Here is a 16,722-nt window from a genome sequence, read left to right as displayed (position 1 = left end):
TTTTGGGTTCAATCCCCAGTACCTCCATTAAAAAAAAAATCAAAGACCCTCCAAAATAAATAAAATAGTTAAATTTTTTAAAAAAGTAATAAAGGGGTTCTGAGACCAAATGTTTGAGAATAGCTGGACTAAGGAATATGAATGTTAGAACCCAAGACCCACATGACAATACTCCGTGAATTCTCATAATTACTCCATTGGAGAGGTGACACTATCATTCCCACTTACCAGATGAAAAAACTGAGGCACAAACAGGGAAAGGAATTGCTTGTCATACAGTTAGCCAATGCCAGAGCTGGGATTTGAATCCAGACATCACACTCCAAGCTTGTGCACGTCCTTGGGGAAAATTTTGGCATCATGTTTAAAAAGCCCTTAAAAATACTTGTCTTACTAGACCCTTTTTTGAAATTTCAGAAAAGGAGATAATCAGAAATGTCAGAAGTTTGGATACAAAGATATTTATAACGTAATAAAATTAGAAACAACCAGTAGTTAGTGGATTATTAATAGATTATGGCAAATAAAGTCATGAAGGCCTTTGAATGACCCTGGAGAATATCCAGGAAATGACTTGGCCGTGAGAAAGGGCTGGAGGACTGTGCAAGCCGTCGCTGCTGAACCGAGGGTGGGAAGCAGGGATCTGCAAAGCCAGGGTAGGGAGAGACCAGGGAGCCTTTCTGGAGGCGGGTTCGGGTTCTGCTGATATTTGGACTTGAGGAGAAGGAGGGTACAAGGGAATGTGGGAGAACTGGAGGACGCAGAGGATGTAGAAATTGCGGAGAATGTGGGAAATGCCTGAAGCCCAGGGCAGGTGGGCCTCAGAAGACCTGGACCTGCATCTGCCCGGAGCCCCGGAAGTGGGGAGGGGGTTACTTCCAGCAGCAGCTTTAGAGCGAGATAAGGGAGGCGAAGGGGAGGTGTTTTGGCGGAGTAGGGTTTTCTAGAGAGGAGCAGCGTCTTCACTCTGCAAACGTGAGGAAGCGCAGCCAGAAGACTGGGCGCTCCGGCCTGGAGAAAAGGAGAGGACAGAGGGAGGAGCCTGCGGGGCTGGGGAGGGTCGTGGTGAGCGGAGGGTTCCCGGCGCGGTGCAGGCGGGAGAGGCAGGGGTGTCGCCGCGCCTAAGGCTGGCGAGAGGCAAGGTGTGCACCAGTTCCGGTGATGTTGGGCAGCTCCGGCCGCCACCCGTCAAACATCCAGGAAAGCAGCCCGCAGGGCCCGCAGCTCCCTGAGCCGGAGCAATCAGGATACCCTCGTCACAGCACGGTCGGAGGACAGCAAGTGTGCAGTAGCTGTGTGCAGAGAATGGGGGCTGAATCAGTAGGCAACGGCTGGACCAATAGATGAGGGCAGGATCTGTGGGCGTGGAAGGGAGTAATAGCGAGGGAGGGACCACTGGCGAGGGCTGGCCCGAGTATCGGGGAGTGACCAATAGCGAGGATGTTGCGACCTCAAGGACGCTAGGCGGAGAGGAGTCTGTGGCTTTGATGAATATAAAGGAAGTTCTTCCCTCAGCTCGCTCAGAGCGACGGAGACGAACAAAGCCTTTAAACAAATGCTCCGGCTTCCTCCGCTGAGAGCCAAGGTCAAACCCTGGGGAAGTTCCGGTGGTCTCAATTAAACCCTCTTGTGCTGGGAGAACGCCGTCCAAGACTCGAGGCGGGTCTGGCTGACACTTAGCCCACCAGGCGCCACCGCCCCAAACCGGCATGGTCCCGCCCACTCGCGAGCCCTGAGCCCGCCCCCGCGCGCCGATTGGTCAGGCCGCCAGTCTGCTCGGTGTGGGGAAGACCCGGAGAAACGGAATTCGCCCAAGGAATGGGCTCCTCAAGCCCTGCTGCGCATGCTCGCGCCGTGACCCCAGCTTGAGGTGACTGCCCAAACCCAGGCGGGGGCCCCAGGCACGGAGGCTGAGGGACCTGCCGCGGCTCGGTCTCCGGAGAGGGAGGGCCCTGCTGCCGTCGCCACCCAGCCGGTGCCCGGTGAGGACGGGCCCTAGCGGATCGGGGAGGGTCTCGGGTCCCAGCCGGCCTCTCCCGGGGGTCCCCAAGGGCTGCTGATGCTAGAGCGGAGGCGCCCCCCGGCTCTGCATCCCGGCGCTCAAGTCGCCTCCCTATCCTTCACCAGTGATTCAGCTCCTTTCTCCTCTCTCCTCCTTACCCCCAACCAACCCGACTCTGGGACTGAGCCCTCATACCCTAAATTAGGGATCCCCACATTGGTTTGCCTTTCCTTGACCGTGGCCGCCTCCCTTAGTACTGCCTCGCCCTTGCACACATCCCCAGTCCTTTCCCATTCTTGTGTCTCTAGAGATCTTCCCAGGAGTGGCAATTGGAGGTCTGAGATATTGGGGCTGGGGACCCACTCCGGAGGCTTGGTCAGGTGGTGGCGGTAATGGTCGGAGAGAAGAGGAGCGGGAAGTGGGGGAGGGCATTTGGGTGCAGCATAGACAGGTCTAATGACAAGTTACAATGAACTTGTAAGGAAAAGGAAAAGTAATTAGGATACCAAGCTATGGTGATTAGGGGAAAAGAGGTGCCATCACATGAAATTCCCACTTAGGGGGGAGCGCTTCCCTGCCCAGTACAAAGTAGCAATTCTTGACCCATTTTGGGTCACTGCTGCTTGGAAAATCTCCCTATAAGGATGTGTACCTGCATACCTAAGTGAGTAGATCTTCCCACCAGCAATCCAATCACAGCCCTCCAAGAACTACATGGGAACGTGATTATAGAAGGGGCAGCTGTCAGTTATCACTGGTAACTTTTGAAAATAAGGACTTCACCTTTGCCTGTCTGTTATTAAGAACCTCCGCCAAACTAGCCACTACTCCCATTATACAGGTGAAACCAGCCCAGAGAGGGTGAGGGGTTTGTCCTTATAGCTGAGGATGAAGATGTTGCTGGACATTGATGGTATTTCTCTCCCATGTATATGAAGGAGATTCTCTTGATCCATCCTAAGCTGCCAGGCAATGATCCTGGCTTTCAGAATCTCCCCATCAAGAACTGGACCTCGTACTACTTACCTATTGCTGCCGTAACAAATTACCACAAATTTAGTGGCTTAAAACAACACAGCTTTGTAATAATCTTACAGTTCTGGAGCTCAGAAGTGTGACATGGGCCTCACTAGGTTAAAATCAAGGTGTGTACAGGGCTTTCTGGGGACTCTAGGAGAGACAGTCTGTTTCTATGTGTTTTCTGGAGGCGTCCAGCATTCCTTGCCTCATAGCCTCCTCCTACATGTTCAGTGTCAGCAATTTCGAATCTCTCATCTCTCTGACCCTGCTTCCATCATCACACTACCCTTTTCTCTTCTGCTGCCTGCCTTTTCTGCTTTTTAGGACCCTTGTGATTGTGATTGGGCCCCCTGGATATTCCAAGCTACTCTAATTAGTAATCTTCATGCCATCTGCAACCTTAATTCCCCCTTTGCCATGTAAGGTAACATACAGATTCCAGGGATCAGGACCTGGACATCATTGGGGGGCATTATTCTGCCTCTCAAGGTGTCTAAGAGGCTCCTACCAGTTCTTAACATTGTGTGATTTGGGGTTTATGCTGAACCATCTTACACTCCTGGGTCTCCCTTGTGTAGACCACTATCATGATGGCTGGTTAGGACAGATGGGTGACTAGAGACCCATAGCAACTTCGAACCACCATATTGGTGATTTAGGTGGAGCATGTAAAGTGAGTGAAATAAGGTAGATATTAAGCTTTTTGATCTTTTTAATTCATTTATGCTTCACTTCTGAAAATTCTGTTAATTCAGTGAATTTTTATTGAGTAAAAACTTAATTTTCAAAATATGTGTTTTAGGCTTAAAATAGCTGTGTCTCTACTCTTCCATTAACATCTTCAAAATAAATTGCTAGAATGTTAGGGTTGAATCCAGAAAAGAGACTGATCCAGGCTGAAGGACTGTCCACCCCTGCACATGGGGTGACTAAAGAACACTTCAACCATGAACAAGAAATCAGAAACTTCTCAAGCAGAGGGCCCCTGGCAGCATCAGTGTTTCACGAAGTATCAGAATCAAATAGGCTACTGGTTTAAAAACAAATGTAGATTCTCAGGTCCCTCTTCAGTCCCTATGAGTAAGAAGTCTCGGGGTAGAGTGGTCCAGGACTGCATTTTTAACAAGAATTCTGGGTGATTCTTAGGTATAGTGAAGTTGGGAAACCACTGTTTATGGACTTAATTTCCCTTTTCTTAATACGTAAGTTTTCCTGAGATAATTTGCATACCATACAATTCACTCACTCATAATGCACAATTCAATGGCTTTTAGTAAACTCACAAAGTTGAGCAACCATCGCCAGCCACAATCACTCTTAGAACATTTTCATCACCCCAGAAACCCCATATGTATTAATAGTCACTCCTCACTCTTCTGTTCCCCATCCCTCCCACCTCCAGCCCTAGTCAACCACGAGTCTATTTGGATTTGTCTTCTCTTTAGGTTTTCTGTAGACTCCAGGTCATTTTATGTAAATGAAATATGTAACGTGTGATCTTTCCTGACTGACTACTATCACTTAGCATAATCTTTCCAAGGTTCATCCATGTTGTAGCATGAATTTTTTAAATTATCAAATAATATTCCATTGTATGGATATGCCACATTGTATGTATTCACTTATCCATTGGTGGATATTTGGGCTTTTTCCACTTTTTGTCATCTATGGATAATGCTGCTATGAACATTCATGTACACGTTTTCATGTGGACATCAGTTTTCATTTCTGCTGGGGATACACCTAGGAATGGAATTGCTGGGTCATAGGGTAATTCTATGTTTAACCCTTTGAGGAATCGCCAGACTGTTCTCCAAAGTGGCTGCGCTATTTATATCCCCACCAACTATGGATGAGGACTCCAGTTTCTCCTCATCCTCACCAGCACCTATTATTGTCCATTTGTTTGTTTTGATGTAGCTAATTTTGTTTGTTTGTTTGGGAAGGGAGGTAATTAGGTGCATTTATTTATTTTTTAATGGAAGTACTGGAGATTGAACCCAGGACCTTGTGCATGCTAAATAAATGCTCTACTCTTTTTTTTTTTTTTTTTGAAGAGTTTTATCACTAGCTCTTACAATTAAGTCTATGATCCATTTAGAGTTGATTTTTTTTTTTGTATAGTGTGAGGAAGGGGTCCAACCCTAGAGTTTCATCCCCAGACTACAGAATTGTGAGCTGCTGGCCAGGGGTGTGCACCAGAGCCAATCAGAGTGTTGGGGCAGGGGCCTCTGGGCAGGACTTCCCACCATAACCCTTTCCTGCCCAGAGTGGCTCTGCCGCAGGAAGCACTGGTGGTGTCTCTTCTGCTGGACCCCATGTCTCCCCAGGTCCCCAGTACCACCACGTTGCCCTGTAGGGCAAGATGAGCAGGGCTGGGAAGGACCACATGGGAGGAGCAGAGAGTGGCTAGTCAAGGCACTGAACCAGGGACAGGAGGGATAATGAGACACCAATCCTAGCCATGTCTGTGGTCAACTGACTTGTTACCAGGCAGCATTTACCGGGGTGGGGCACACTCCCTGGAGGTGGAGGCCCTACCTTCGTGTCTAGTGGCGAGGGACTGAGAAAAGAAGCTTGCAGTAGACAAGGCACCCCAACCGACCACTGGCCTTGCATCTCAGGCTCCACTCAGGGATGATGAGGTCTTGGAAAACTTTGGGATGCTAGGCATGTACACCTCAAGCCATATACATCTGTTCCAAAGCAACAGAACTGAAAGCCAGTTTGGAGAAACAAGTCCAGGGGGACAATTAAGAGTCCATGGGCCTTGCTGCTGCCTAAATCCTGGACAGGGTGGATGAGATGTCTGCTAAGGCAACAGTGTTGTTTCTGGGCTAAACTGTAAACTGAGAAAGATCCTACCATCTGCCCACCATCCAGTCACCCCCAACAGACAAAATAGCCACTACACTGATGCCCCAGGGCCCAGGTCTCCAGGCCAGCCCTGCCCCAGTAATCTATCCTTTCTGCTTCTCCAGACCAGAAGCCAGGGAGCCCTCAGTGACCAAGGATTCTCTGGACACCCCCACAGCCCTGTCCCCTCTCAGCTGAGGCAGCGCCAGCACCAGCTTGGACACAAGGTTGCTGCCCTCATGGGGCCCTGTCATCCTGTGATCTCTAGGTGGCCCTGGGCCTCTGGCCTGGGATGGGGGCTGGATGTAGTTGTGAATCCAGAGAGTCCCACCTCCCAGGGCCAGGCTCAGAGTAACTCACAGCTGTCAGTACCTTGGTCACCCCAGCAGCCCCTTGAGAACCCTGTATTTGGCACATTTTACAGATAGGGAAAGAGGTTTGGCTGAGAGAGGTGATGGACCCAAGGCAGCCAAGAGAGCAGAAGTGCTGGCCCAGAGTTCTCGAGCTCCATTCAGTTCCTTCCCCGCCTCTCATCGCTGGGGGCCCTGACCTCCATCCCGGATATGTTTTCCTGAACGCAGGCCCAAGGGCACCTCCACTGATGGGATTTTCCCTCCTCCCTTAGGACGCAGCCCCTGGACTGCCAGATTCCTCACAGAGGAGGTGGAGGAGAAATCTATCAGCTGGGGCCTAAGCGTGGCCTGAGGGCCAGGCCATCAGTCCCGGGATGCCCCTGCCCGAGCCCAGCGAGCAGGAGGGTGAGAGCGTGAAGGCTGGCCAGGAGCCCTCCCCTGAGTCCCCTGAGCCAGGTACAGATGTCGTCCCCGCAGCCCCCAGGAAGCCCAGGAAGTTCTCCAAACTGGTCCTGCTGACGGCCTCCAAAGACAGTGCCAAAGTGGCCGGGGCCAAGCGCAAAGGAGTGCACTGCATCATGTCCCTGGGGGTGCCTGGCCCAGCCACCCTCGCCAAAGCCCTCCTTAAGATCCATCCTGAAGCTCAGCGGGCCATTGAGGCAGCGCCCCAGGAGCCTGAGCAGAAACGCAGCAAGCTGGACGCAGGTGAGGCCCCGGTCCCAGCTGGCAAGACGTGAGCGAGACCCACCTGGGGCTGGAAGTCCCCTGACACCTGGGCAGCCAGGGGGGACAGACAGGCTAGGTTGGCCCTGAAGAGTACACGTGTGCTGGGAACGTTGCTGCATGCATCTGTCTATATTACGTGTCAGTGTGAATCTGTGTGTCTGTTGGCTTTCATGCATGTGTATGTTTGTCTAAGGTTCTGTCTGTCCATATTTGACAAGAAGTCCTTGTACGTCTGTGTTCCTGGGCCTGTTTCTGTCCATGTCTGCTCTTATGTGTTTATGTGTCTTTTTCATGAGCTGGGGGTGTCCGCAGTCACAAGCCTAGAGTTCTCAGGGGACCCAAGGGACCCCTCAGGCTCCATCACCCACTAGATGGAGCTGCACTCAGGGAGTCAGGGACCCCGGAGGCTGGAGGCCCCTCTGCCGCATGCCGGGCTCACCCGTGAGCCCTTCTTCTGGCCAGTCTCGCTCCAAGTGCCTCCTCATGGCTGTCTGCCCCTGCCCAGAGGAGAGAGGGTTCTGTCCTCATGATCTTTGGGGAAGCAGGGCTCAGAAGGGCCAAGTCACCACACTGAGGTCACCAGCAAGGTCACTGCAATGGTGGGGAGTGGCATCTGGTTCAGAGCCTATTCCTCCTGCTGAGCTGGGTGGGATGGGCCATCTCCAGGGTCCCTTCTACCCCAGGGCCTGAGACCTCTGCCCGCTTCTCAGATCTGCCCAGGCTCTGGGGCCATGTGGGCCCCACCTCGTCTGGCACCTTTGTAAGAATTAGGACAAAGCCACCCTTCCTCGGATGAAGAGAGGGAGAGCAGGACGGGGCAACGTCTCAGCCCCATGGGCTTCCCTGAGCAGGCGCTCTTGGGCAGTGAACAACCTTTCAAACTGCCACTCTGTCTTTACCTCCATGCCTTCCAGTGTTCCCCGCCTCCTGCCCCACCCTGGGCCAGGCTGAGGGGGTGGCAGCAGTTTCCTGGAAACAGCCTGTGTCCCTGGGCCAGTGGCCTTTGGGAGCATGTTTCTGGGGTCAGCAATTACTTTTCTAAGTCAGCCAACAGCTTCCCACCCCTCCTCTGGCAGGCAGGACCCCAGGTTTGACGCCCCGCCCCTCCCTTTTCCCCTGACCACAGCCTGACCCACCCCCTTCTCTTCCAGGCATTGAAGAAGATGGAAGGTTGGCAGGGCAGCCTGCCCCCAGGCCCTCGGGGGGCGGGGAGGAGTCCCCCGTGGGACCCATCGTGCCCAGCGAGGCCCCGTAGCCCTGACAACCGGGGGTGCGTCCTTGCTGGGTCAGTGAACTTAGCTGCAACTTCTTCACGTTCCAGTGGGCTTCTGCTTGGGGCCTAGCCGCTGATTTTCACTTTAAACATCGTAATTTTTCTCAGATCATGCATTATTTACTTTTGTAAACAGAAAAAAAAATTAAAAAGAGAATAAAAGAAGCTGTACATTAGATCCCATCATGGATGGTTTTTTTAAAGTCCATGATTCTGCATGCTTTGAGTCCCTAGCTTCAACCCCACCAGCCCTCACCTGGCCATTCCCAGGGCTTCCTGGCCTGAGACATCTCTCAGACCCAGGAGGGCTCTCCAAGGGCCTCCATCCCACACGGCCTCACACCCCTCGGACCCCTCAGCCTGGAAAACCAGCCACTGATTCAGAAACTAGGTGGGGTCTCTGAGGTCTCCACATTCTGCTGCTTTTGGTCTCTAGCCCCTGGGAAGCCAATCTCACCCATCCCTGGAGAGCCCTCTAGGGCCAGTCCCCAAGAGGCGTCAGCCTGCTGCTTTCTGCTGGACCCTCAGAAGAGTCATCTCCTCCAGGAAGCCACACAGGCCTGACAGCCCCCTGCACAGGGGCCATGATGTTCATGGCAGCCCAAGGTTCTGCTGAGGAGGAGGTGGGCCTGCAGTCTGAGGGGAGACCCCGACAGTAGTGTATGTTGCCCCTGTCATGTTCCTTCTGGATGGTTTGAGGGCTGAGGGAGATTCCTGGGACCCCAAGCTCCTCCCCACATCCCCTGGGTGCCACTCTGCTGGAGGAAGAGATGAAGAAACACAGCTCCCCTACTTCAACCAGAAGTTGGGATCCCCTCCTAAAGGCTTCAGCCTCATGTTGCTTCAGCCCATGTGGTCTTCATTCTTTGAAAACTCTCATCGGGCAAAAGGAAATGGATTACTTTAGAAATGTAAAGTTTAGAGACTTAGGTTTTTAAACAACATTTTCCAAATTTACTCAGCATCTGTTGACTCCTTAAGGAAAGTTCCAGGGCACATTTTCCTTGCCCAGCTCTCCAGTTTGCTGTGTTACATTCACAGCATGGTTGTCTGTCACATTTAGATTCTGTAACCAGAACTTGAAAAGTTCTTTTGTCTTCATTCTCTGTTTAGATGCCCGTTCCCCACCATGGTTCTCCTTGCCCGAGGTTCTGAGTCATCCTCTTGGTGGGTGGGTTTTGTCAGATGGCAAGAGCCCATGAGGGCTTGCTCAGTGTTGGACGTGTGAGGGTGGAGTGCTCCCCACCCCCTGCAGGAGTGGAGGGGCTGGCCAGGCTGGATTCCTGCCCTCAGCTCGGCCTCCAGGCAGTCCTTGCCTGAGCAGGTCAGAGAGGATTGACTTCCGCCTGCCTGCTGGGCAGGGTCACCAGCGGGCATCCACTCCCCTGTGCTTTAGTGTGGCACCATCAACCCTCCTGCTGTTACCAGGGAAACTTTGGCTGGGGTCCTCACCCTTCAGCTGGGGTCCCCAGTGAGAGGGCTGATTGACTCAGTGCCCCCCTCCCCCGGAGGCTGCATAGGGGTACAGCAAGGGTCCACCTCCCTCTGGGGGCCTAAGTTGCCGGTGGTGCCAGTCACCTGCCTAGAAGGTGACCAGTACTGCGGGGCAGGAAGCCACTGCCAAGCCAAGCCAGAAACCACATTCTGGGTCCGGAGGTGTTAAGATTTTTTTTTTTTTAATGGAGGTACTGGGGATTGAACCCAGGACCTCGTGCATGCTAAGCACATGCTCTACTACTGAGCTATACCCACCCCCACTAAGAGTTTCTTATTTTAAAATTTTTGAGACATCTCAAACTCACATAAAAGTTGAAAGAGCAGGCAGGGAGCACCATGTAGCTCTGACCTAGATTCACCCCCCCCCCCACCTTGCCCCTTCACTTCTTAAGGACCTTAATGTCTGCCCACAGCAGGATACACAGGATCTAGTGGTAAACAGATCACAGCCCCAGCCTCCCAGGGCTAGACAAGAAATACTGGACTTCCTGACGATGAGTCCATGAAAACTGGGGCTAAGGGCTGCCCAGGAGAAGGCCAGGTGCAGCTCAGAATGACAGAGGCCTGAGGAAGACCCAAGGAGGGACCTGAAGACCTGAAGAGTGAGGAGGGTGGGCATGGACAGAGCGAGTCTGGGGCCTGAAGGGAAGAAGGCCAAGAGGCAGGTATGGTGGACAGAGGCCAGCATCCCAGGGCCTGGAGGCCTGGAGGCCACAGTGGGATTCCAGGTTCATCATGGGCAGTGGGAGGCCGGGAAGGAGTTACACAGAAGAGGAACATAGTCAGCATCCTTTTACAAAACTCCCCTGGCACCATGAGGAGAATAGAGTGGAGGGGGTCCCAAGTGGGAGCTGAGAGGCTGGTGAGGAGGCCACCACAGCTGCAAGTGAGAGAGAGGGAAGGGGAGATGAGAGATGCTGGAAGGAGGCTGAGAAGGGCTCAGTGATGGGTTGTCACTTTCAGGCAACAGGGTATGAGAGAGAGAGAGAGAGGACTGAACTGCCCAGCTGGGGATGACAGGGCCGCCCACTAGGAGGAGTATCCACGAGGAGAAGGGGGCTGCAGGAAAGTGGTCCTTCTGGTTTCACAGAGTTGGCATCCCACTGGAGGATGTGTTTCTGTGAAGATGTGTTCCCCTGAGTGTCAGTGGAGAAGAAAACCCTCAAAGATTGCAAATTGATACCAGCTCTGGGTCTCTGCACTCTGTGAGAGGGTGGATGGGGACATTAATTATAATGGGAATAAAAAGCAAATAGGATGACTGTACACTTTCTTTTTTTAAAATTGGGGGGTAATTAGGTTTATTTATTTATAAATAAGTCCTGAATTGAACCCAGGACTTCTTGCATGCTAAGCATGCACTCTAACACTGAGCCATTCCCCAGTCCCCCAAAGATTACATTTTTTTATATTCAGAAAATTGGGGTGATACACTTCCTATTTTTTAATATATACAATCGCATTTTCAGTGTCAATTTTACTGACTGCACATCGTATCACTACAAGGGTGGGTGATCATGTATCCAACCAATTCTGATTGCTGGGTCTGTCCCAGTTGTTTCCAGGTTGGTAACAATCCTTTCAATAGCCTTGGTTTTTCCTGGGACAAAGCTCTAGAAGTGAGATTACTGCTGATGGGGAGGGCGCAGTCACTACAGTTCCCGGCTGTGAACACCCGGCTCTCAGGCATCCTTGCCAACACCCAGGAGAATCATTAAATAGAAAATATTAATAACGCCCTCCGCTTCATCCTGCTTGCACAATCTCTCCGTGTTTTCTCCTGGGGGTTGCGTTTTCCTTGGTTAGCTTGGAGAGCTGGTCCACGGACCAGAGGGTCCCACTTTGTGGGACTCTTGGTAACTGGTGCTTCCGGAGGCCAGGAGGGGGCGCGCGCGGACCCTTCGGCGATCCGAACGCTTCCCCAGTACCCAGGCGGTGAGGGCGCCACCAGCGCAGTCTCGCCAAGCGGACCCTAGACCCCCACCTGGGCCCTTTGAGGCACCGGCACTGGCTCTAACGTGCCTTCTGCAGGGGTGCGGGAGCGGCAGAGATTGGGCAAGGAGGATTCCGCAGTAATGACCCGGCAGATGGCCGGGCTATCCGAAAGAGCGAGTGAGATCCGTACTCCTTGTCATTCTCCAACACAAACTCCAACACAAGTCGCAGCCCCTCCTCCTCTCTGTTTTGTTCCTCCAGAGCACGTGCCACTTCCAACAGACCATGTAACTCATTGTTTATTGCACTTCTTGTTTCTTGCCCCTCCCCCCCATAACGTAAGGTCAACGACACCAGGGTCGGGATCTTTGTTGATTTGGGCCCCTGAGGGTGGAGACTTGGGAGGGGAGCTGGCAGAGAGGCGCAGGGGTGCGGGGGGTACAGGACGCAGAGGACAGGTAGAGGCCAGAGATGCGGGGGCAAGGAGCAAAGCAAAGGTTAGGCAAAGCATAGGTGCAAGAGGAAGACGCGGAGGATGTGGTATGGGAGGCAAAGGAGTGAAAGCAAGGATGGGAAAGGATGCGGGAGAACTCGGAAAGGAGGGGATTCGATGGAAGATGCGGAGGATGCGGAGAATGTGGAGCAGGTGGCGAATCCCAAGGGACCTGGACCTGCAGGGGGAGCTTCCAGCAGTAGCTTTAGAGGAAAGGAGGGAGGTGAAGTGGAGGGGTATCAGGGAATTGGGGTTTTCTAGAAAGGAGTAGCATCATCACTCTGCAAAAGGGAGGACGCACAGCCAGAAGACTGGCTGGTGGCTCCAGCCCGGCGAAGGCGAGCCGACAGAGGGAGGGGCCCGCGGAACTGGGAAGGGTCGCTGTGAGCCCAAGGCCCAGGGCGCCGTGCGGGAGTGGAGGCGGGGTTGGGGGCGTCGCAGCGCCTGGGGCGGTGAGAGGCAAGGCAGGCATCAGCTCGGGTGATGATGGGCATCTCCGGCTGCCACCCGCCAAGCATCCAGGAAAACAGCCCCCAGGGCCCGCAGCTCCCTGCGCCAGAGCGATCCCGGTCCCGATTGCACAGGGATGTTGGACAGTGGCAAGTGTGAAGTGGCTGTGCACCGAGAGTAGGGGCTGGACCGACGTGTGACGGCCGGCTTGAGGGAGGAGGGCTGGATGGATGGGAGAGGCGCAGACCAGTCCAGGAAAAAGACTTTTTCCCCTCACAGAATGCCAAAGGGGTGGATTTTTTCTTTGACCTTTTAGTTTGACATAATTTCACATCTACAGAAATGTTGCAAAACGTATACAAAGCATTCCTATATACTTTTCACCCAAGTTCCCCAAAAGTTAGGAATGAAGCCAGCCACAGCAGCAATGGAGAAATTTAGGAACAAAGTTTCCAATAGGAAAATAACTAAATTATGTAGCCAATCATATGCAAAATAGGCTTATAATATGGGGGGTGTTACAATAGTTAGGTGGGGAAATCAGGGATACAGGAAAATAATTGCTATGGAGAGTGTTTGTAGCGATGTAAAACTTAAAATAGAGATTACATTTTCAAAAAGATTGACAAGAAAGATGACAACAGAAACTCAAGGGACCCAGAACAGCCAAAACCATCCTGAGAAAGAACAAAGTTGCAGAACTCACACTCTCTGATTTCAAAACTTACTTCAAAGTAACAGTAATGGAGAGTGTGGTACTGGCACAAAGAAAGACACAGACCCGGAGACAGAACTAAGAGTCCAGAAAAAAACCCTTACATCTATGGTTAATAGCTTTTCAACAGGGGAGCCAAAATAATTAAACGGGGGAAAGAGCAGTCTTTTCAACAAATGGTACTGGGACAACTAGGATCTGGATATGCAAAAAAATGAACTTGGAGCCCTACTTTTTACCATATACCAAAAATAACTCAAAATGGGTCCAGATCGCAAATGTAAGAACTTAAACAATTTTTAGAATACATAAGGGTAAATCTTTGTGAACTTGGATTAGGCAGTGATTTCTTAGATATGACATCAAAGCACACACAACAAGAGAAAAACAGATAAGTGGGTCACCATCAAAATTAAGAACTTTTGTGCTTCAAAGGACGTCATCTTAACCAGGGACAATAAAGTGGAAAGACAACCCATGGAATGGGGGAAGGTTTTTGCAAATCATATATCTGATACTGAGTATATATCTAGAATATATAAAGAATTTTTATGCTTAATAATAAAGTGACAGCTCAATTTTAAAATAGGCAAAGGATCTGAATAGATGTTCAAAGAAGATATAAAAACAGCAAATAAGCACTTGAGAAGAGGATCGACATCAATTAACCATTAGGGAAATGCAAATCCAAGCCAGAATGAAATGCCACTTCATATCCATACAGCATGGCTGTAATCAGAAAGACAGATAAGAACAAATGTTGACAAGGATGTGGAGCAATTGGAACCCTCACACACTGCTGATAGGAATGTAAAATGGAGCAGATCCTGCGGAAAACAATCTAACAAGTTCTCAAATGGTTAAACATAAAGTTACCACATGATCCAGCAATCCCACTCCTAGGTGTAGACCCAAAAGAATTCGAAATATCTGTCCACACAAATTTGCATATGAGTGTTCATAGCAGCATTATCATAGTAGCCAAAAGTGGAAACAGCCCAAACATTGGTAAACAGACGAGTGGATCCGTGGAGAAAAGGGAACCCTCCTACACTGCTGGTTTGAATGCAGTTTGGTGCAGCCACTGTGGAAAACATTATGGAGATTCCTCAAAAGACTAGGAATAGACTTACCATATGACCCAGGAATCCTACTCCTGGGCATATATCCAGAAGGAACCCTACTTCAGGATGACACCTGCACCCCAATGTTCCTGGCAGCACTATTTACAATAGCCAAGACATGGAAACAACCTAAATGTCCATCAACAGATGACTGGATAAGGAAGATGTGGTATATTTATATGATGGAATACTATTCAGCCATAAAAACTGACAACATAACTCCATTTGCAGCAACATGGATGTTCCTGGAGAATGTCGTTCTAAATGAAGTAAGCCAGAAAGAGAAAGAAAAATACCATATGAGATCGCTCATATGCAGACTCTAAAATAAATAAATAAATAAATAAATAAATAAATAAATAAATAAATAAATACAAAACAGAAACAGACTCATAGACATAGCATACAAGCTTATGTTTACCAAGGGGGAGGGGGTTGGGAAGGGACAGACTGGGATTTCAAAATGTAGAATAGATAAACAAGATTATACTGTATAGCACAGGGACTTATATACAAGATCTTATGGTAGCTCACAACAAAAAAAATGTGACAATGAATATATGTATGTTCATGTATAACTGAAAAATTGTGCTCTACACTGGAATCTGACACAACATTGTAAAATGACTGTAACTCAATAAAAAAAATGTTAAAAAAACAGATGAGTGGATAACCAAATTGGGGTCTATCCATACAATGCAATATTATTGGGTCATAAAAAGGAATGAAGTACTGCCACTTGTTACAACATGGATGGACTTTGAAAACATTAGGCTAAGTGAAAGACACCAGACACAAAAGACTACATATTGCATGATTCCATTTAAATGAAATGCCCAGAATATGCAAATCTATAGAGACAGAAAGTAGATTAATAGTTGCTTAGGGTGGGAGAATGGGGGGCTGGTGGATGATGGCTAAAGATTTATTTTTTGAGTGATGAAAATGTCCTAAAGCTGATTGTGGTGGTGTTGGCATCTCTGTGAATATACAGAAAACCATTCAATTGTACACTTTAAATGGGTGAGTTGATGATGTATGAATTCTATCCAATAAATCTATTACCAAACATACAATAATAAACCCTTTATGTCTTAACATATTCCTATGGCAATTACTAATTTTCCAAAGTAAAGAAATTTAATGAGAGGAATGGCATTGTTTTACATTTTTGCAAATCTCTTTAGTGTAGGTTTAATGGAAGATTATAGGTTCTCATATGTGCTTCGAGGCATTCAACCCATTACATGTCATGTAACCTTTGGAACATCACACAGGGACTTACTGGAACCCCAGACTACTCTTTGAAAACAATTTCTTTACTGTAAAATTCATATTCTTCCCCTTGTAATTAATAAGTATCTTGTGGGGAGATACCTACTTTGGGACTATGTAAATAATAGCTCCTTGTTAAACTTTCACCCTCTGTTTTTTAGCGGCTATTGATTTTTGCCAGAATCAGTTATAACTTACGATGGTCTCTAAATGGTGATTTTCTGCATCTTTCTTTCTGCATTTTTTTTAGTTGGCATTCTACTCTAAGAAAGAGCTTTCCTTAAGACAAAACAAGACCTGGAGATGGCTGTAGGAGAAAGGTCTATAAACCAAGACAGGAGATACATTGGAAATGGATGCAGAGAAGAGGAGGGTGAGAAGTTGAAGAAAACCAAGACGGTCTAAATATGTGAAAGAAGAGATAAATGCAATCCAGTCAGAAGCCTTCACTGAGAGATTACTCTGTATTCAATATGCGGGATAATTTCTTCCCAGCCCACACTCCCCTAAGAGAATTTTTCTTGAGCTTGTCCTAGAAAGGGTGACTCCTTTCTGATTGATGATAAGAGGTTTGCTAAAACAAGGGTCAAGCTGCCATAGTTAGAATCTCTTTCCTGGGTATTTATACGTGGGCTACAGTGCCTAAGTTTGCCGATCTTGTGCAGTCATGCTGGAAGATTTAGATTTCATGGGACAGGCATTGAAGGCAATGTAAGAGTGGATGATTAATCAAGAAAGCTGGTCTATAGTGAGAGAAGGTGGGACAGAGCCATAATGAGGCAGGGCAGAGAGATGGGGGTGGGGAGGTGGGGGGAAGGAGAGAAAAGCCAACTGATGGCATTGTAAACTTGTCTTTGGCTGTACTTTTTGAATTTAGGGTCTTTGGGATGCCACTGCAACCACTTCTCATGTTACTTTGAGTTTCTTTTCTTTATAACCAAATGAACTTAACTATTAAAAAGTTCAAGGAATTCTGAGTTTGGGAACCAGTGGAAAAAAATAT

At 49.4% G+C, this 16,722-nt stretch overlaps 1 protein-coding gene across 1 annotated transcript; it reads left to right on the top strand.

Moving 5' to 3' along the window:
• Nucleotides 1-1,565: 1,565 nt before the first annotated feature.
• Nucleotides 1,566-8,408, top strand: FLYWCH2 (FLYWCH family member 2). The gene is made up of 3 exons (XM_010949854.3): nucleotides 1,566-1,982; nucleotides 6,504-6,936; nucleotides 8,109-8,408. Exons 2-3 carry the CDS (start codon nucleotides 6,606-6,608, stop codon nucleotides 8,210-8,212), a joined length of 435 nt encoding a protein of 144 aa, XP_010948156.1. The 5' UTR covers nucleotides 1,566-1,982; nucleotides 6,504-6,605; the 3' UTR covers nucleotides 8,213-8,408.
• The last annotated feature ends 8,314 nt before the right edge of the window (nucleotides 8,409-16,722 follow it).

The sequence above is a fragment of the Camelus bactrianus genome, chromosome 18 (genome assembly GCF_048773025.1).
Source record: "Camelus bactrianus isolate YW-2024 breed Bactrian camel chromosome 18, ASM4877302v1, whole genome shotgun sequence".
Taxonomy (NCBI): domain Eukaryota; kingdom Metazoa; phylum Chordata; class Mammalia; order Artiodactyla; family Camelidae; genus Camelus; species Camelus bactrianus.
The sequence above is the reverse complement of the archived record's forward strand: the minus strand, read 5'-3'. Positions and strand labels throughout refer to the sequence as shown.